Raw genomic sequence first — 21,918 nt, 5'->3', positions numbered from 1 at the left:
TATTTGGTCAAAACAAATACTTTATCACAATAAAAATGTATAAAAACACAAGTAATTTATAGTAAAAAATAGAGTATATTATATGATTAAGAATGATTTAATAAAAATATTTTTAAATTTGTAGGAGTGATTGGATTTCTTAAAGGTTACCTCCAAACTAATAATCCTTTCCTTTAACATTAGTTGATTCTGGTTGACTCGACACATATTATTAATTTTTTAATTTATTTTAAAAAATTAAAATGAGATATCTATTTTTAATATGGATCAAAGTAAAATTAAAATGAGGGATTAATAAAGTCAATTTGTGTGTCAAAAGTAGGATTTGTTAAAACATCAAACTTCTTCCCCTAGGTTTGCTCTGTTCCGAAAATAAGGCATCAGCTCACTACAATGACTACTACAGCTTCTGTTAAGCAGATTTTGGGCGATCTAAACAAGGATTCATTCGTAACCCTTTTGGGGAAACTGATCGGCGAGTCCAAATATGTACAGAACAATCCGCCGGAGCTTATCCCGGAGGAAGACAGGATTGTGAATCACGTTCTTGATACACTTCTTCCTTATAGCACCACCACCGGCGGCGGACCATTGATCATCAATCATGTTACGTATAAGCCTAATAGGGGTAATCTTATTGTGGAGTACCCGGGTACTCAGCCCGGGAAAATCTTGTCTTTTGTTGGAATGCATATGGATGTTGTCACTGCCAATCCTGATGATTGGGTATGTAAATGCAATTATTTTGCTACCCCTTTCCGTTATTTTGAATTTACTTTGTAAAGTTGGTTGCTTTTTTTTTTTGGCTTAGGGTGGTAAAGTTTGTGCTACTTTGCTTTACTTTTATATGTTGTTGTTTGAGTGGATACTTAATAAGGGAGTTTGTTAATTGTTGGTGTTGGTCTGGCTTAAGCATTATGCTTATAGTGGTGGAAGAAAGTATTAGAATCTTGATTGAAGTGTAGATTGGCAGAGAAAGCATAACATCAAAAACATAATTTTTTTTTGTAATTTATGCTCCTTTATGAGTCGGCAATGATAATGATCTCTCATATAACGGTAAAACAATTCTGTATTCAGGAATTTGATCCCTTTTCATTGAGCATTGATGGTGATAAACTTCGAGGACGTGGAACTACTGATTGTTTAGGTCATGTGGCTCTTGTATCCGAGCTTATGAGGCGTCTTGGGGAGACAAAGCCACAGTTGAAATCCACGGTGGTTGCTGTCTTCATAGCCAGTGAAGAGAACTCATCTATCCCTGGGGTTGGTGTGGATGCATTAGTGAAGGATGGATTGCTTGATAAGTTAAAGAAAGGCCCTCTGTAAGTAACTGTATGCTATAGTATCAAGTTTCATTGCAGAAACATTGTGAATTTATTCGTATTGTTTATTTCTCTATATAGATTTTGGATTGACACAGCAGATAAACAACCATGCATTGGTACCGGTGGCAGTATACCGTGGAAACTTCATGTAACTGGAAAGCTTTTTCACAGTGGTCTCCCCCACAAGGTACTCTTTTCTTTCTACTGCTTGAAATCTAAGCTCTTCAAACTTATTTTTACACTTGATGCCCCATCTTGTTATTTTAACAAGAGGTTCCGTTGCAGTATAAAAGATGATGAAATTGGAGAAGAAAAAGTATGATCCATACAGGAATTTGTTTGCACAAGATTATATTATTATGTTGATTTTTATGTGTGACAAATCCTGGCATTCTCCTTTTTACCAAAATTCTCTTGTAAAACAATAGAAACATCATGGCCAGTGGTGGAGCCACCTTACAATGAGGGTTCATCCGAACCTGCTTCGGCGGAATATTTTATGATATATATATGGTTAAAATAATTTTTTAGGCATATATAGTAGATGTCGAACCCCTTTCGACTACTTGGTGTGTCTATTTTTTCAGATTTTGAACCTCCTCATTGAAAATCTTGGCTCCGCTACTGATGATGGCTTATGGTGGTATTACTTGTGTCAGCTCCTTTTATATCCACTGTTATGAATGTTAATCTGCCATTTGAAGTACCTGTTAATTAGAGGAAAATTGTTCTATAAAAGAATGTTGACGGAAGATTCAGAGTTGTTATGATTATTCCACCAATCTTACTACCCTATTTATAGAACTGAAAGTCCAAATGTATTCGTGGGAATAGAACTGAAAGTCCAAATGCATCCGTGGGTGACTGCCTAAATGCATTTGAGGCTAAACGCGTAGATCCATTGGGCTCTTGTTCTCCTAGATGCATCGTGATACATATCGATAAGAGTGAGTCAAGTACTGTAATGCTTATGCACAACAACCTTTCTCTAACCCTTTTCACAATTTCCCTTGTTTGATTAAAAATGTTCTTCAACTTTCATGTTGCTTTTCCCTTTTTCTAGACCTCAAGGCAACAATTTTTTTTGCTTTAATTCACATGACAACATTCTCAAAAAACATAATAAGCTCAACAATCACACTTTCACCTTTCTTTAACAACTGCTCCCCCGACATTTATTTTTTCCATTCAAATTAAATTTTGAAGTTCCGAAAAAAGGAATAGAGTGAACAATTTTTGCATTCTCTAACCATGATTCGGGCCCATCTGACCCTGTTGTTTCTGCCCATCCTTGCCATATTCCCCCAATTGCCTTCATTATATCTTTTGAGGATAAATGGAATGGAAGACCGTGTACTCTAATCCACCAATAAAAAGAAAGGCCCTGTACACCCATTCACCTTCAAATTCTATTGGAGCACACCCTGATGTCTGAAACTTAAGTTACAGCATCAGCATATGTGCTCTGCAATTTGGGAGATCAGGCTCTGCTGGAAGTGAATAGCCATTATCCATGAAGTTTTCAGTTTTATTTGCTAGATCATCCCATCCACTATCATTTTCTTGAAGTAAGAGGGATGATAGACCCTTGCAATGCCACAAAACTAGGAAAACTTCTAGGAGCAGAAATACACATTTGCTTATTCCTTTGAACTTGCAGTTTCCTGAGTATGGTACCATGGCCTACGGAAGCCTAAGTAGAGTAATTGACACAACCAGAGAAGCAAGTTTCTGTTAATATTCGATCTGCTAATTGAGTTTATCCCCGTGCTTAACCCACTCATACCAACTTTTTGAATTCTTACTTGGACTGGCTCTCTGTGACATCATAAGACCTGCAATGAAAATATATTCTGTTATCCGTTGATGCGCTGACTAAGTATTAATTGCTCAATCACTAGAATTGAATGATTGACCAAAAACAGAGGCTCTTCGGTTGAGTTTGAACTAGAGAGAAGGGAAGCTACCTTTCTCCCTCTAGCATATCTATTTTATTCACGAAACCTCCTTGGATCAATACTACTTTATGTCCTGGAATACAGTAAACATGGATACATTTTCTCTTTGTTGAAACCTTTTAATACTCGAATGTGTTTGTAACTTTGTGTGACATATATGGCAAATTTTAGGCTATCAATCCTCTGGAGCTTGCTATGGAAGCACTGAAAGAAATTCAGTCCCGCTTCTATAGAGATTTCCCTGCGCATCCAAAAGAACAAGTCTATGAATTTGCTACACCATCGACCATGAAACCAACTCAGTGGTTTTGTAAGTTCTCAAGTCTTAGTAGGATGAATTTGAAAATTTTGAGCTTATCTTCTCCGGTTGTTTCTATGTGCTAAATTATTCGCCACGCAGATCCTGGGGGTGGAATCAACCAAATTCCTGGTGAGTGCACTCTTTCTGGAGATGTTAGGTAAGTTTCTTCTTCAAAGTCTCCTTGAGGTCTTTCATCAAATGATGATATCTAATTACATCTGTTTCTTTGCAGGTTGACTCCATTTTACAGGTATGTGTTTTGTTCTTTTTTTATATGGAATTTTAGTAATGTCTCTCTTTGTATGTGGCATTTTTCCATCTCTGCAAAATAAAAAAAATTTGAGCTTCTATTTCAAAACAGGAAATGAATAGCCGACGAATCTCTTGAAAATTGTAGGAATTCTAACAATGCATCTTTGTTCAGTGTATCAGATGCTATGAAGAAATTACAAGAATATGTTGATGATTTGAATGCCAACATTGAAAAACTTGATGGTCGAGGTCCTGTTTCAAAATATGTTCTGCCAGATGAGAACTTAAGGGGCAGGTATGCTATACTTTTCTTTCAAAAGATGAGAAATCATATGATTACTGGGAATTTTTTCCATAGTTCGTCTCACCATTTTTCATTAATAATTAATTGTCCACTTTAATCCCCATCAGAATCACTATAACTTTCGACGAAGCTTCGTCTGGAGTTGCTTGTGATCTCAATTCTCGGGGATTTCATGTACTATGCAAAGCTACCAAAGAGGAAGTTGGGCATGTAAAACCATATTCTATAACTGGTACTCTGCCATTGATAAGAGATCTACAGGTGCATAACTTTTTTTTTCAAATTTACTTGTTTGGTCTTCTTAAATCTCAACTTTGCAATATCTTATTGATTATTTGTTGGCAGGACGAGGGTTTTGATGTTCAAACTTCTGGCTACGGTACAATTTCTGTTTTTATTTCATTTTTTGTAGTTGCATCATTCTCTTTTTCCTTTGTTAGAGTTAAATTTAGCGGTTTTCTGAATGAATAATACAATACTATCAGGATTGGTTATGTTTCTAGATATACAATGAAAACATTACTTGCAAGTTGCAATCATCAACTTAGACGCAAGCTTGTGACTAAACCTTCTGACTTTTTCTGTTTTGAAGCACAGTTTCAAACTTCTAATTGGGTATTAGTTGGTGTTGATAAGCTTGAGTGGTAAATGTTCAATGATTAAAAACTAGGAGTGCAGATATTGATGGAACTGCATGCCTAACTATGAAGGGGACGTGTGTATTTTAACTTATTCCTTTTCCCGTTCGTCTGTTTTGACCTTTCTCTTCACCTTTTTTTAGCATTGGGTATAAGGATATCCTGAGTTAGTGATGCCTATTGTTAGTTAAAGTTTCTCTTTCGTCAAAAGAGAAATTGCCAAAACTGTTTTTTTCTACCTGGAGAGCTTCTCAAAATTTGCACCATCTCTTGTCACATCCTTTTAGATTTGGATTTAGCTCCTTATGGATAATCCGAATATATGCTTGGCAAGCTCCCTTATACGTCCAGAGTATTATTGATTGGGAAGATGTGACTTTTTACCATTTTTATAGACCAGATATAGCTTCAAAAATCACCTTTAGTGCCTTACGTGTTCTGAACTGCGTCAAAAAGAACCAAGGTATCTTCAGCTCATAGAATCAAGGTATCATTAGCATGAATATGTGTACATCATTTCCATCTATAAAATCCCTACTCAAACTCATTAGTGGAGCTCTATTAAGCCTATAGCTTAGACCCTTCATAGATAATTGGCATGTATCATAATACTTCTTACCAGAACGATTGTCTGAATATATTTTTCTCGATATCTGTAACATATCTTCTTACTTTTGATACAGTTGCATTTGCTTAAAATTATTCATTGTAATTCATTTCCTTGTTAATATTGTCTAGTTCTTCTTTCTTGTTATTAATAGAGTCTAATAAACTTGTGTTCAAATCTGAACTTTTTGAAATGCAGGCTTAATGGCTACATACCATGCAAAGAATGAATATTGTCTACTGTCTGATATGTGCCAAGGTTTCCGGGTCTTTGCAAGCGTCATCGCTCAGTTGGAAGATTGATCTGAGGTTTGATTACATCACAATTCAGAGACTGGTTGACAGAATTAGGTTTATGATAAAGTAGAACTCTTTCACTGATGACTCCTGTTATAAATGTTGCTGGTTCTTTGTTGAATCTGTGACTAATTTAAGTACTTGAGCTGACGTTTTAACTTATACTTGAAGTAAATTTTAGCTTTGTTAAAACTAAATCCCCAGCATTACAGTATCATGTGTTTGTCATTAGTCTTTTGCGCGTTCAGAATCTATGAAATAGTTTGCTCTATTTTGATATTAACATCTAATCTGCTTTAAATAATATCGTGAAGTAGACAAAGCACATGACTTTATTATTTTGAATCGATCGTTTATCTTTTTCATCAACACCATATCATCACTTTCATATTCACAAAAATTATGTAATACAACGCAAACAAATACTATAAGAATGTTTTTGTAAAAGATAAAAAATTGGTGTAAAAGTTGAACTTTTCAAAGCTCTCAAATAATGAGATTTGATTCAAATATTAATTTATTCTACTATTTAAAAATTTGGATTATTCATCAAAATAATTTTTTCCTAAATTTTACTTTGAAAATCTATGATATACTCATCTAATTAATTTGTGAGTTGTTCACCTTGGTGATGCGGATCATGTCTGAACCTCTGATGTAAGCAAAATTAATGCTTCCTTGTTAGTGAAATTAGATTGTACTTGTCCACAACCAAAAGGATAGGGCAAACTACACAAATTTTATTAGTTTGTTATTTGATTATTTGAGTTGTTAAGATTATTATTCGTGTTAGATTTTAATTTGATGCATTTAAATACATGTCTCTCTCCCTATGCATTTATATTTGACAATGTATCAGGTATGTTAAATACATGTATCTAGTGTGATTGACATATGTATTTGAAATACGACAACACTTTCACCCCTCTTTTTTGTTTGCCTTTCTGCCTATGTATATATATTTTAAAAAATGTATTTGGTGCACCAAATAAATATATTTAGTTGTATTTAACTTGAAATTTGTTATGAACTTATTAGTTAGTGAGAATATATATATAATTATATTTCACACCATAAATAGAATCAATAAATATGATAAAAACATTTATGTAACTAGGTGAAGTTTAATTTTTTTCACTAGTTAGAAGTTTAATTTTTCTTACTTCAATCTCCAAAATAGAGTTAACAAGCAATATGATTTGTTTTTCTCGCTTGTATCAAATAACATTAACATCTGCGCCAACAAAAACTATATAATACAAAATATTTTTTTCTCATAAAACAAGCCACCAAATTTCTTACCCAGTAAATTAATTTGATTTGCTTTCGCATGCTCATGATTGGAGTCTACATCATGGATGTAGTAGACAATCGAGAAACATTTCTGGTTCGCAAATGAATCCTCATCCTGGATGATTACAAGCGGAAGACTAAGTCAAGCATACAAAGCTTACAACTGAATAGAATTCATTGAACTTAATTACAAAAATTTTAAATTAAAAGATGAATTCTGAATAAAATAATATATTCAACTCGCCAGAAATAGACAACTCAAGTCTTTAAAACATTTAACAAGATAAATGAAAAAAACTTCTCAAACTCTACAATCTATCTATGAAGCGTCTAAATGACAAATATAAAAATCGTGACAAGACCCACGACATCCTGACAAAACTGAAAAGTAAATGAAATTTTCTTGAAGCAAAAGGACTCACCATATCTAACTGAAATTATAATTGGTATCAACGAAACGCCCTTTGATGATTCTGATACTTATATCTCATGATGCAGGCCAAATGACTGAGCGCATAAAATGTATGAGCATGTAAAGGAAATTCTAAAGCATAAATATAAACTTGAACTTGATAAAAGGGAACATACTTATCTCTTCTCAACTCACTCAACTCAACTCAACTCAAAAATAAGATACTTGATTCAAAAATATGATACCCAACTCAAAGATACTGATCAACTCATACTGAACTCTGAATACTCAACTCAAGATAAAGCAAGAATAAAATATGCAATATATGAAAACCTTTTGAAACAGTAAATAGCATCTCAATGCTTTGAAGAATACAATAACAACTCATTTTGTGTAAAATTATAGTATAACTATGTGGGAGATTCTCTAACCGACAACCATTAGTTTGAGTTACATGATGATATAACGTCTTGTCGACGCTACCAGAACTGTTCTATACGTTGATAGGGTATAGAATCTCTTAACTAAGTGAATCCACTAGTCTATGCTAAAAGCATTAAGGAATCATCTAAAAAGTATAATCCTTTCTAACCACGATGAGCCTCATCCTGGGTAAGATCTCAAGGTTGAATTCTAGAATGGTCATCTGTGTCTTGTCCTGGTTCGAGATTTAGGCTCGGGTCCTAAATCAATTATCTGAGTTGATTTTTAAATAAAAAAATTTCAAAAGTCTCAAGCCAAAAAAAAAAGATAATTATGAAAAATTATTTTTAATTCACCAACCAAACATTAAAAAATATTTTCTACTCACCTAGCAAACATGAAAAATAAGTTAGAAATCTACTTGTTGTCCAAGAAAATATTTTCTAGAAAAAACATTTTTCAAAGAATACATTTTCCTTCACACATGCACAAACGCATGCACGTACACACGCACGTACGCACACACGCACACACACAAATCTTGCTTCGTGAATAGCTGAATAATATTATGTAATAGTTATAAAATCTTGAAATCGAGATGTATCCACTTGTATCAAGCTTTCGATAATACCATAAGTTTTAAGTGGTTGTCATATTGATCCTTCAAGTTAATTAATATATTCATTTGTTTAATCCGAAGACGATAACGACGAAAATCATGGCCTTTCCTTTTTTTTTAGATTTGATGTTTTATTTCCTTGTTGAAATAGTATTTCTAAGACCTGACAATTATTTAACTTTAAAGAATGATCATAAAATTGAAACAATAACAAAAAAGAATTATACAAGTGTAACATAAAAAAAGATTAATAAGAATAAACTTTTATTGTAAGTTTTGATATTTTATATAAAGTGAAGTGTGAATTGAAAATTAAGATCAAAGTTATAAGATATTGATATTAATATTTAATATTTATATAAGAATAAAATAATAAATTATTATATTTTCAATGAGTTATCAAATTACTCAATAATCAAATATTAAAAAATTAAAATTAAACTTGATAACTCAATAAATATCTTTTTATAAAACCATTTAAAATCTATTGTAGCAACAAATTAATAACATTTTGGACTTTTAACACATCCGTAGCGCCCTTTCATAAAAAAATCTACATTGGTCTCGATAAAAATATCCATCATGTATATGTGTTACAACACATTTATATTGTGTATATTCATTAATTACCGCCCTTCCATTGTACAACATATAATATATTAAAAATATATTGTGTGGATGTGACAATTTACAATTATATCCGAGCTATAAATAGTTTTTTATTTTATTTTAATAGTAGTATTTATAATTGACTTACTACGTATCTTAAGAAATAATAAATAATAAAGATAATATTATTCTTTAAATATATAATTTAGTGTTTTGAAATATATATGTTAGATATATAATATTATTTAATGACAAAAATAAAATAGATATTAAAAATAAATTCTATCTTAATCCTCTAAATTAAATAAATTTATCAAATAATTATTTTTAATATAATAAACGGAAAAAATATTGTAAAATATGGTTTACACGAACTATATTATCTGAACATAATATTTGAGAACAATATTGAAAAAGCTAAATATATGATGTAATATAATATGAACAATTCTCATATTGGTACCCACTAGGGTACAACCATATAATTTTTACTTTTTCTATTAAGATTATTAAAAAATTGAAAGAAAAGGTTAATTATACTAACCTAATATAAGTAAGGCATACCAAATCCCTGTTACAAATATATTTATTACTTTTCGAATATATTAAATCTAACACTTTAAAAAATATATTAGATATTATATAATATAAAGAATATATTATTTTTTATATTGAATTAAATGTTTTGGAAATATATATGGCATCAAATAATATAATAACCCTAAAATAGATTTAAAAAAATAAATTATCTTTTAATTTATTGAATTAAATAAATATTATTAGATAAATACTTTTAATATAAATATAAATAAACGGAGAGAGTGTTTTGCTACACGTTTTACAATCCATATATATACTTTTACAACAATATCGAAAAAGCCAAAAATATGATTTAATATAATATGAACAAATTCTCATATTGGTACCTACTACCATATCATTTTTAGTTTTTCTTTAATAAGAATATTAATATTTTTTTTAATAAAAGGTTGACTATACTAAATTAAGCTATAAGTAAGGAATATCAACCCATATTACAATAAATATATTGCCCTTCGTATAAATTAAATTTAATGCAACATATATTAATTATTAAATAATATTTAATTGTTAAAGTAAAATAGATAAAAGAATTATTTATCAATTCTCTAAATTGAATAAATTTTATTAGATAATTTATTTTGATTTAATAAATAAATAAAAATTAAACGGAGGAAATATTTGTATAACACGTTTTACACTACCTTTATTGTGTGGAAAAGGATTTTACAACAATAGCGAAAAAGCCGAAAATATGATTCAATATAATATGAACAATTTTCATATTGGTACTTACTACCATATAATTATATTTAGGTTTTTTATTTGAAACAAAAAAAAAAGGGATAAACATCATTCTTATTTTTAAATACATGTCACATCACCTCTTCTTAGCCTAGTTTATAATATTTTTACAAGTAAATTAAAATGATAATTAATTAATGAAAGAAAGTGATCTAAAGCCTTATATAAATGGATTTTCAAAAATAAGCACTCTTCAAAACTTTTTCCTCTTTGTTATTCTACAATGTCGCACATAGTGATTAGAATAAAGAAATTAATAAAATAAAGATACTAATATTGGTGTTTATTTATTTATAATCAATATTTTTAGGTGAAAAACAAGAAAAAGAATTTTAAAACTTAGTAAAAGAAAAGATAAATATCAATGCTAAATTATTTATTTAACTTAAAAGAGATGTCACATTACTTCTATTAATTTTACTCTCCATGTGCATCTCCTCATTCTTGTGACAACACAATTGATGATCTACCTGCAAAAACTTTCTCAACTCAGAAACTCAAAACTCAAGCACAACGTTAAAAATGATTTTTAGCCGTAATTAATTAATCAGTTTTTAAATAGCCTAATTCCGAAGGATAATGTCTTTTTTTCTCTACTTAAAAAAGTTTGCACATCCTATCCTAGTAGAAATAGAAACAAATTGAAAGAATTCATATTGTTGGTCAAATATTCTCTAGTCTTTTTAATTTATATGCTAAAATAAATAGTTCTTGGAAGATGAATACTTTCAGCTTTTCAGTAATTATATTTTTTCATGATTTATTCTTTGTATTAAATATTTTTTTTTCCAAACTCTTTTCTATAATTTAATATTAAACCTCATTTAATAGCTCTAATTTGGTAAAATACGTATATTAATAATTAATTTCTTAATGGGTGTGCCAAATTAAATAGTGACAAATAAAAATGGACGGAGAAAGTAACAACATAATAAATAGAAAATAGAGATAAAATTCAACAGTTAGAAACATCATGAAAAGAACTATATAAGTGCAATAACACACACAAAAAAAAATTAAGAAAGGCATAAAGATTTTACTTTAGATTTTGAAGTTTTATATAGTATGAACTATGAAGCCGTGAACTCTAAGTCACTGTGAAGTATGAATTGAAGGTTAAAGAATAAAGGCTAACGTAAAGTAGTGAGATTAATATTGAAAACTTATATATATTAAGATAAAGTAATAAACTATTACGTTCTTAACGGTTATCAATTTATCCAATAATTCAATATTAAAGATCAAAATTGAATCGATAACATGATATGTTTTCTAATATGAGATCGTTAAAAAGTTGTGAACATTTTATCAACCGATACCCTTTCGTCAAAATATTACACTAATTTAGATATATTTTTAATTATCTATACATTTTAATGTATGCAACACTCATATTACAAATGTGCTGTAATATACACACACCACATCTTTATAGTAAACAACTAAAGATATACCGAGGACTATACAACACGTTTTTTACATGAATATATTACGTGCATATGGATTATTTTATGAGGTTTTAACCAAACTAAGCCATTATATAAAGTCATTCACCAAAATAATATATTTTTCTAAAATTTTACAAAACTAGTATAAACGTATTCCACAATAACGTTTTAGGATATATTTTTTTAAAAAAAAGTTGATGACGTCAGATTGATATACGTTACTCATAGTAACGTTTCACTCCTAAAACGTTACTCACAGTAACGTTTTAGGAGTAAAACGTTACTGAAAATAACGTTTTAGGAGTAAAACGTTACTGAAAATAACGTTTTAAAAGTAAAATGTTACTTACACTAACGTATATCAACCTAATGCTGTTAGTTTTTAAAAAATAAAATATACCCTAAAACGTTACCGTGAAATACGTTTATACTAGTTTTGTAAAATTTTAGAAAAATGTATTACTTTGATAAATTATTTTACATAGTGACTTAGTTTGGTTAAAAATTCTTATTTTATCACAATATCGAAAAAGCTAAAAATGTTATGTTATATAATGTGAACAAATCCCATATTGTTACTTACTAAACTACCATATTATATCAAAAAAAAAAAAAGTGTGACTTAACACTTGCTATTAGCATGGCTGATGTAAAGCAAATTTTGGGTGATCTAAACAAGGATTCATTTGTAACTCTTTTGAAGAAACTGATCGGCGAAGCGAAATACGTTCAGAACAACCCACCGGATCTTATCCCGGAGGAAGACAGGAATGTGAACCATGTTCTTGAAATCCTTAATCCATATAGCACCAAAAATGGCGGAGCATTGATCATCAATCATGTTTCTTATACTCCTAATAGGGGTAACCTTATTGTGGAATATCCTGGTACGGACCCAAAAAAGGTTGTGTCTTTTGTTGGAATGCATCTGGATGTTGTGCCTGCAAATCCTGATGAATGGGTATGTAAATTACTTATAATTTTGGTGCATCGATTTATGTCTATTACATTATTTTTTGAAATATATTTGATATTTCGTTCTGTACCTTTATTATTTTGTTAGGTACTTGCTATCTTACACGTCTAACATTGGAAATAGGGATGGTAATTTTAGCTTACATAAAAAAAAATAGAGTTATTCTAATCATATTTATTTAAATTAACTTCTTAAATAGGTAAATATAAGCTAATGTATTTTAAGTGCTTATATAAGCATGGACAAAATGAGAAAAATATGGGAATTCATATAGACTCATGGGTTACCCAGCCATAATGTATTTACTTATTTGTTTTAGATTTACCCACTCATAATAAAAAATCCTTAATTGCATTAAAAATAATAGTTTTTTCTTTTAAAAAATAAATTATGTGGTGGGGGCGAAATTTTTTACTTTTAAAAAGTTATACAGGAGGAGTCCTGGTGGGGGAGGGTAGGGGTGGAAATATAGGCGTATGAAAAAAAATTAACTTTTTATTTGAAATTTTTTTATTTTCAGTTTTGGGTGAAAAATTGGGGGGTATAGGGGGGGGGGTAAATTTTTTTTTTTTTATGGGGGTTGGGTTAGGGGTCAAGTGGAGAGTAGGATGGAGTGAGGGAGACGGTGAGAGTGAGGGTGGTGGTGGGTGTAGGAAAAAATTGATTTTTGTAAATATTTTTTTTTCGAGTTCTTTTATATTTTTTAAATGAAGGATAGAGCTCTTAACGTGAGCTAGTCCATTTCATTCGAGTTTTAAAATTTGGTGGATTAAGTCAACCTAATCCATTTTTCTAATGGGCTCATTTTTTTCAAAAGTATAATTTTTTAAATCAAAATAAAATTTAAGAATATTATCATAAATATCACTTAGTGTTAGCGTTGCTAACTTTTTATTCAAATCTACATTCAACACTTGACAGTACATGTTCTGATGTACAAAATGATTTATAATGTAACAGTTTTTTTTGTCATCTGTAATGGTCCAGAAAAAAAATGCTACTGATATAACACTCGAGAATGGTCAGAGAAAACACATTTTAATCAATTAATTATATTGGTATTCAGGAATTTGATCCGTTTTCATTAAGCATCGATGGTGATAAACTTCAAGGACGTGGAACTACAGATTGTTTAGGTCATGTAGCTCTTGTTACCGAGCTTATGAAGAGGTTGGGAGAGACAAAGCCAAAATTAACATCGACAGTCATTGCTATTTTCATAGCGAGCGAAGAGAACTCATCTATCCCTGGAATTGGTGTAGATGCCTTATATAAGGATCATTGGTTTGATAAATTAAAATCAGGTCCTCTGTAAGTAACTGTATATATGCTATCGTATAACATTCTCATTGCAGATATATAACATTTTTTGATGAATTTTGTTCGTGTTTATAGATACTGGATCGACGCAGCTGATAAACAACCATGCATTGGTACTGGTGGTACTATACCCTGGAAACTTGAGGTAATCGGAAAGGGATTCCACAGTGGTCTGCCCAACAAGGTACTCCTTTTATTTTCATTTCATTTTTATAAATAAGTCGAAAGTCACTAAACATTAAGTCGATTCAAACAACCTGATATCATATTGCATATGGTTAGGCTATCAATGCTTTAGAACTTGCTATGGATGTACTCAAAGAAATTCAGTCGCGCTTCTATAGAGATTTTCCTGCTGTTCCTAAAGAACAAGTCTATAAATTTGAGACACCATCCACCATGAAACCAACTCAGTGGTTTTGTAAGTTTGTCAAAATTTTTGAACCTATATATATTTATCTTCTTCAGTTATTTTTACGTGTTAAAATCATTTTCTCTTATAGATCCCGGGGGTGGAATCAATCAAATTCCTGGTGAGTGTACTGTTTCTGGAGATGTTAGGTAAGTTTCTTTCTTCGTGAGATCTTTCATCAAATGATAAAATAATACCTAGTATATATAATCACAACTATATGTTTTCTTGCAGGTTGACTCCATTTTACAAGTATGTATTATTCCTTCATGTTTCTTAATAAATAAGGTTGAAAACAATAGAAAATTCTAACAATGCATTATTGTTCAGTGTACCCGATGTTATGAAGAAATTACAAGAATATGTTGATGACTTGAATGCGAATATTGAAAAACTTGATACTCGAGGGCCTGTTTCAAAATATGTTCTGCCAGATGAGAACCTCAGGGGAAGGTATGTTGAAGTAAAATTAAGAGCTCAAAGAAATTTCTTCTTGATCATTTATTAATAATTAACATTCCACTTTAATCCACACCAGAATGACTATAACTTTTGGTGAAACTTCATCTGGCGTTGCTTGTGATCTCAATTCTCTCGGGTATAAAGTACTATCCAAAGCTACCGAAGAGGTAGTTGGGTATTTAGAACCATATTCTATAACTGGTAGTTTGCCATTGATAAGAGATTTGCAGGTCTGTAACTTCTTTCAATGAAACGATTTGATCTTCTAGAAATTCGATTTTGCAATAGCTTATTTCATTATTTTGTTAACAGGACATTGGTTATGATGTTCAATCTACTGGCTACGGTAAAGTTTCTTGTTTTAGTAGTTTCATCAATCTCTTTTCTTTTTCTTAGACAAAAATTTAGTCATTCTCTGAATGAATATTTCAATGTGAAATTTTTGATAATAATGAAATGCAGGCTTAATGGATACATACCATGCAAAGAATGAATATTGTCTGTTATCTGATATGTCTCAAGGTTACCTGATCTTTGCAAGCATCATTGCTCAGTTGGAAGATTGATATGAGGTTTGTTAACATTACAGTTCTACAATTGGTCGATAAAATAACGTTTTTGATGTAATACATGAAAAGTACATCACGTTTTTATGTCAATGTTAGCTTGTTAAAAGTAATTTCCCATCATTATGTAAAATATGTAGCTATTCATGTCTTAGTACTTTATCAGTTGTATGTTGTTTTACTTGGTCATTGCATTAGTTCGTGTTTATCAGTTCAGTTTTTCCAGATTTATCTTGTTCAATTTATTAGACTTGTGATGCTTGTTCCGCATACTCAGTACAGTCAAAGTATTGACAACATACTCTTGCGCCTATATTGTTTTATATAGGTTCGAACGATCAACATTCAACTCGTTGTTAGTATGATCACCATCCAACTCAGTAGCATTTTGGTGAATCTTCTATCTTTTGAGGACAATCTCTATGTGTTGTTTCCGTTGTTTATGTCTTTGTTTAGACAACTAGAGTTGGTTGGGGGCTTGTCCCAACAACTCATCTTAATAAAGGTTTTCAGACAGTAAGTCAAGCATTAGTATCAACTTTATGTCATCTCGAAATAAACTCGCCTTTTGAGCGTTAAGTTTTATATTTCAAACTTCTCAAATCAAATTGGGGTACTTGTGGATGTAAGCATCATGCTACGACTAGGAGAATAGTCTTGAATTGTGACAAATAATATGCATGAAAATACATATATGCATATACATTTATGACTTGATGTAAACATTCCGTGTGAACAAGGTTTTACTATTTATTTTAGCGCGTTGTCACCCATAAGTTTTGTAAGCGCCTTCATGTTGTTTATAATTTAAAAGAAAGGTTTTCACAGCTAATTTAACAAGAAATCTAATGTATCTTGAGAGTGATGTTATTAGATGTTCAATTTGGATGTGACAAACTTGCAATTTCGATTCAAGGATCAAATTCTCATTAATTTAAGTGCAAATAAAGTCAAGTTTAAACTGGTCATCAAATTGATCCAAGGATCAAATTCTCATCAATTTAAGTTCAAATTCTTGTGCTTTGAGTTTAAAGAATTGTAAGGAAGAGAATAGCGGAGTAACAAAAAGATCTTGAGTTGCTAAAAAATGTTTGACGAATAATTATAGAAAAATCAGATTTCAATAAAGAATGGATAGTTTTAATGATTGATATATCAAAGCAAGTTAAATGTAGCAGATTAAGATTAACCTTTCTCTTTTTGTCCCGTTTTATTTTTCATCTTGTGATTTTTACATATTTGTTTATAATTCAAACCCCTTCTTAGATATCCTGGCTCCGCCACAAATAATATTCGTACAAATGAATTGTAATAATAGGTAATTAATGGAAGGAACTGATAAATATAGCCATACATGGATTTTGAAAAATAAGTGTACTCTTCAAAACTTCATCCTCTTAATTCTAATCATAAAGATATTAATAAAAGAAATTCAAGGGAAAATATTAATATTGGGTGTTTATATAATTATAATCAATATTTTTAGGTGAAAATAATTTTAAAAAAGGTTAAAATTTTAGCCCAAAAAAAGATAAATACCAATGCAAATTTTAAGAGAGATATCAAAATTACTTTTTTTTTTAAAACTTATTTACGCTCCATGTGCATCTCCTCATATACTTTTCACGAATGAAAATACACTAAATCAGAAATTCAACCAATATTCACACTGCATAAAAAATATCCTTAGTCGCAATAAAATAAATTAATATTATTTTTTTTATTCGATTTATCGAACGGTGCACAACAATAAACTTTCATCAAAACACTACATGTACAGATGTAGATAAAAACAACTTATAATTGTCTTATTAAAAACAAGTGTTCATATATACACTGCCTATTTTACGCTATATTTATATTGTGTATAAAAAGCTACGTTGATCTAGATAAGAATGTCTTATTATTTTGTTAAATTGTCTTATTAAAAACAAGTGTTCATATATACACCATCCATTTTACACCACATTTATATTATGTGTAAAAAGCTACATTGATCTAGATAAAAATATTATATTATTTTGTTTGATTAGAGATAAAGGCATCGTTTATTTAGTAGAGGTCTAAATCTTAATGACCTGATATATATATAAGTTATTTGTATGTTTTAACTCTTTCATAGAAAATATTAGTAATTATTTGTGATTAAAGTACGTGTATATATATATATATAGTTTTATTTTCTTTACAATCAAATAGAAGAAATCAAGAAAATACAATTTTATCTTTTTATATTCTTTTTCGTTAAGATTTACATTATTATATTTTAAACTCCTTTTATACGAAATCAAAGCTTAAAAGGCAAGAAATTGATTAAAATTTTCAAAAAAACAACAAAAATAAGATTAAAATGAAAAGATAACATTTAAACGATAGGATAGATCATACCTAAATTAGAATAGCAAGGTGCAGGTCCCCATGGGCCTTACAAGTCACAGGCCTCCCCCACGCCATTGTCTTTACCCTAATAAAAAAACAGCTTTAAGCTTCTAAAATTTTACATGCAATTTTTTCTGTTTGCGCCAATTTTATCTTGTAAAAAAAATGTTTTGTGAGTTGATTTTGTTGGATCCAATTATATATTTTATGTGACAATCTGATTCGTAAGTGCTGTATAAGGGGCAAAGTCGATATTATTTATTATGATTAGACTCAAACGATTATAAAACATATCACTATAAAAGAATTATACCTTTAGTGGCAATATTTTAGAAATTTGTGGCGACAAAGAGTCAAGTTCTTTTGTAGTGAATCTTAGTTGGCAACGCTTAGGTACAGGGATTAGTTTCATGTAGCTTGTCACTTCACTAAAAATATTAGTGTGTTAACTCTTGAGGATATTTATGATCTCCTAAAATAACGATAGAGATATTTTTGATCCAAAATATAATCATTTATTTTGAATAGACTCACACAATTATAAAACACATTACTAAAATTACTTAACATTATTGTTTTGTTTTTTTTTTAGCATAGTTGACATTTTGTATTTTATCAGATGTACGTGGAATTAATCTAGTGATTACATTAAACGAATCTTACATATCGATTTCAATATATTTGGACTCTTGCTTTATAAATTTGAATTTTTTTTCCAGTTCGATGATACACCAATATTACTAATATTATATAATACAAATTAATGGACCAAGTACGTAGTGGGGATGTTAGTTTTGTCCACATCAGTCATCAAAAGCAGAAGATACATTTAAATGGACCACATAGTGGTGCTGTTAGTTTTGTCAATATCACGAGCAGAAGGGTGCTTACATTTAAGTATCTTAATTTTTTTAAAAAGAATATACATTACTTTATTATTACTAGATAAAAAATTTTGTCAAAAATTCAAAAAAAGATAAATTTTATACGATTGAATTAAAGTCGTTAAAATTAGGATGGACGTTGCAACACGCGAAATTCCATGTCTTGTAGGGCTCAGCCGCCATGCGCCTTCCTCCAAATTTAAAAAAAAATAAATTATTTCAATCCGATTAACTTAGGAATTTTTTTTACTTCATTTTACTACCAAAAAAAAAAGAAAAATGACAAAGGCAACAATTAATTCAAAGCAAGGCGCAAGGTCCACAAGCCTTGTTTAGAATATGTTAATTTATCGAGATAATGTATAAGTACCCCTCGATCTATCCGAAATTCTAAAGACACACGTATGCTATACTTAGGTTCTATTATCTACCTGAATTTATTTTATAAATAACTTTCTATTCCTTTTTATCTTACGTGATACTATCTAATGAGCCCAGCATGTGTTCACATTTTTTTCAAACTAGTGCCACGTAGATCGAAAAAAGGTAAAAAATATCTATAAAATAAATTCAAAAAATAATAATACCTTAATATAATATAAGTATATCTCTAAAATTTAAGACATAGTTTAAAATGATACTTATGCATTTTCCCTAATTTATTATCGAAGGTCTATAGTGTTTGAAAATCAACACTTTCGCATGGGTACATAACGGTGGATAAGTTCCAACAAAAATTAAAAAAAAAACACAAAACAAGTCAACTAATATCAAAAGTTGTTGATTAAAATGATAAAAGAATTTTATTTTCTTCATAATTTATTCATATTAAAGTGAATAAAAATAATTTTAAAATATATATATAAATCACAAACAAATAGCATTTGAACAAATGAATAGTTAGAATATATATATATATATATATATATATATATATATATATATATATATATATATATATATATATATCACAAACAAACAAAATTTAACCAAAAGAAATAATAGAAACAAACAATTTAAATGAAGTTGTAAAGTCTAGGACCAAAATAAAGCTGCGACAAAGATAGTAAATGAAGTGATTATTTTTTTAAAACTTAATCAGAATGAAATAGAATTTTTTTAAAAAAAAAAAAAAATTGGAGGAAGGCGCATAAAATAAGGTACTTTTTTTTAGTCTTCTCTCATTTGCATTCCATAGATGTTTTGTTAGTACCTTAGTGTTCCATATTAAAAAATTAATTTACAAAATTTTATTAATATCACGTAAATTGAAATAAATAAAATACTTTAATATATATTATTTAAAATAATTTAAAAGTACTATACATAACATAATAATTAAAAATTTAAAAGCTATATAAATATTTGATTAACTCCCAAAAATTCTATTTTGTCACATAAACAAAGACAAAGTGACTTACATATATTATTTGAAAATAATATAAAAGTTTTCTAAAAATATAAATCAGAATAAGTAACAACTTAAAATATTCATAATATATAAATTGAGATAGAGTGAACGAACAACCAATATTATTTTAAAATGATGTAAAAAATTTAAAAATCACAATAACTAACAACCAATAATATGTGTAAGACATAAAAAGAAAAAAATTATTTGACTCTCAAACTTTTATTGGTGTCACCTAAATTAGGATAAAAAAAATAATATATGTTATGTGCCTAAATATTATTTTAAAATATTACAAATACCAATGATTAATAACTTAAATTTAATTTACAAAATCACTATAAAATATTACAAATAACAATGAGCTCCAATGTCTAGTAATCTATCTATATATAAGTGAAATAACATAAATAATAAAAATTTATTAACTCAAAATTAAAGAAGAAAAAATAGGAGAAAAGAAAGCCAAATGATTGGGAGTTGTCTATATATATATATATAAAATCATTAATCAACATATGGAGTATATAATTATCTTCGTAGAATTGGTAATAGAAATAATATTATCATATTAGAATATATTAAGTTAATACTTTGAAAAGTATATGAGATATATTAAATATTAACAAGATACAAAAGAATAAATTATCTCTTAATTTTTTATATATATATATATATATATATAAAATCATTAATCAACATATGGAGTATATAATTATCTTCGTAGAATTGGTAATAGAAATAATATTATCATATTAGAATATATTAAGTTAATACTTTGAAAAATATATCAGATATATTAAATATTAACAAGATACAAAAGAATAAATTATCTCTTAATTTTTTAAGTTGAACAAATATTATTAAATAACTATTTTTCATATAATAAAAAATTATTGAGGCGTCACTATACAACACGTTTTACACAATACATATATTATGTGGACATGAATTTTTACAACAATATCAAAGCAAAAAGAATCACGTAATATATAATGGAGTTCGGAGCTTAAAGGGTGAAAAATGTTAACAAAAATTTTAAAACGGTATATGAAATTTCTTTTTAACCAAAACTGCAAAATCATTCACGAATTAGCGATTTTGTCTGCTGAAAAAAGTAAAATCGCTGCAATAACAGTGATTTGTTAAATTTGATTTTTAAAAAAAAAAAATCGATCCCAAAGGAGTGATTTTCAAAAAAAAAATTATTTTTTTAATATGTCGCTGCTGAGGCAGCGACTTAAGTTTAATTATTATTTTTTGCTTTTTTTTTTTAAGTTTAGATCAATTTTTATTATTTTTTAAAATCAAATCGCTAAAATATTTTGATTTAAAATCTCTGCCTTGATAGCAATTTGATTTTTAAAAATAAATAAAATATTTAATTAAAAATCGGTGTGATTTAATTTTAAAAATTAAAAAAATATTGATTCAAACCTTTCTTAAAAAAAAAAGCAAAAAATAATTAAAAAAATTGAACTAAGCAGCGACATATTAAAAATATTATTAAAAAAAATTATTTTCAAAATCGCTCAAATTTAACAAATCACTATTATAACAGCGATTTTATTTTTTCAGTGGTCAAAATCGCTACTTAATGAGCGATTTTGCCGATTTGATTTTAAAAAAATTTCATATACCATTTTGAAATTTTTGTTAACATTTTTCATCCTTTA

At 28.9% G+C, this 21,918-nt stretch overlaps 2 protein-coding genes across 2 annotated transcripts; both read left to right on the top strand.

The window, feature by feature from the left end:
* Positions 1-203: 203 nt before the first annotated feature.
* LOC101267549 (acetylornithine deacetylase) lies at positions 204-5,881 on the top strand. The gene is made up of 10 exons (XM_004245842.5): positions 204-726; positions 1,081-1,325; positions 1,407-1,515; positions 3,458-3,596; positions 3,687-3,744; positions 3,820-3,837; positions 4,012-4,134; positions 4,251-4,404; positions 4,489-4,522; positions 5,587-5,881. The coding sequence occupies exons 1-10, from the start codon at positions 394-396 to the stop codon at positions 5,688-5,690; spliced, it is 1,317 nt and encodes a 438-aa protein (XP_004245890.2). The 5' UTR covers positions 204-393; the 3' UTR covers positions 5,691-5,881.
* Positions 5,882-12,407: 6,526 nt separating this feature from the next.
* Positions 12,408-16,153, top strand: LOC101267833 (acetylornithine deacetylase-like). The gene is made up of 11 exons (XM_004245843.5): positions 12,408-12,793; positions 13,875-14,119; positions 14,204-14,312; positions 14,411-14,549; positions 14,632-14,689; positions 14,775-14,792; positions 14,871-14,993; positions 15,079-15,232; positions 15,315-15,348; positions 15,465-15,574; positions 15,897-16,153. Exons 1-10 carry the CDS (start codon positions 12,473-12,475, stop codon positions 15,566-15,568), a joined length of 1,305 nt encoding a protein of 434 aa, XP_004245891.1. The 5' UTR covers positions 12,408-12,472; the 3' UTR covers positions 15,569-15,574; positions 15,897-16,153.
* Positions 16,154-21,918: the final 5,765 nt, after the last annotated feature.

Source organism: Solanum lycopersicum, chromosome 8 (genome assembly GCF_036512215.1).
Source record: "Solanum lycopersicum chromosome 8, SLM_r2.1".
Taxonomy (NCBI): domain Eukaryota; kingdom Viridiplantae; phylum Streptophyta; class Magnoliopsida; order Solanales; family Solanaceae; genus Solanum; species Solanum lycopersicum.
This window is presented reverse-complemented; position numbering and strand designations above follow the sequence as displayed.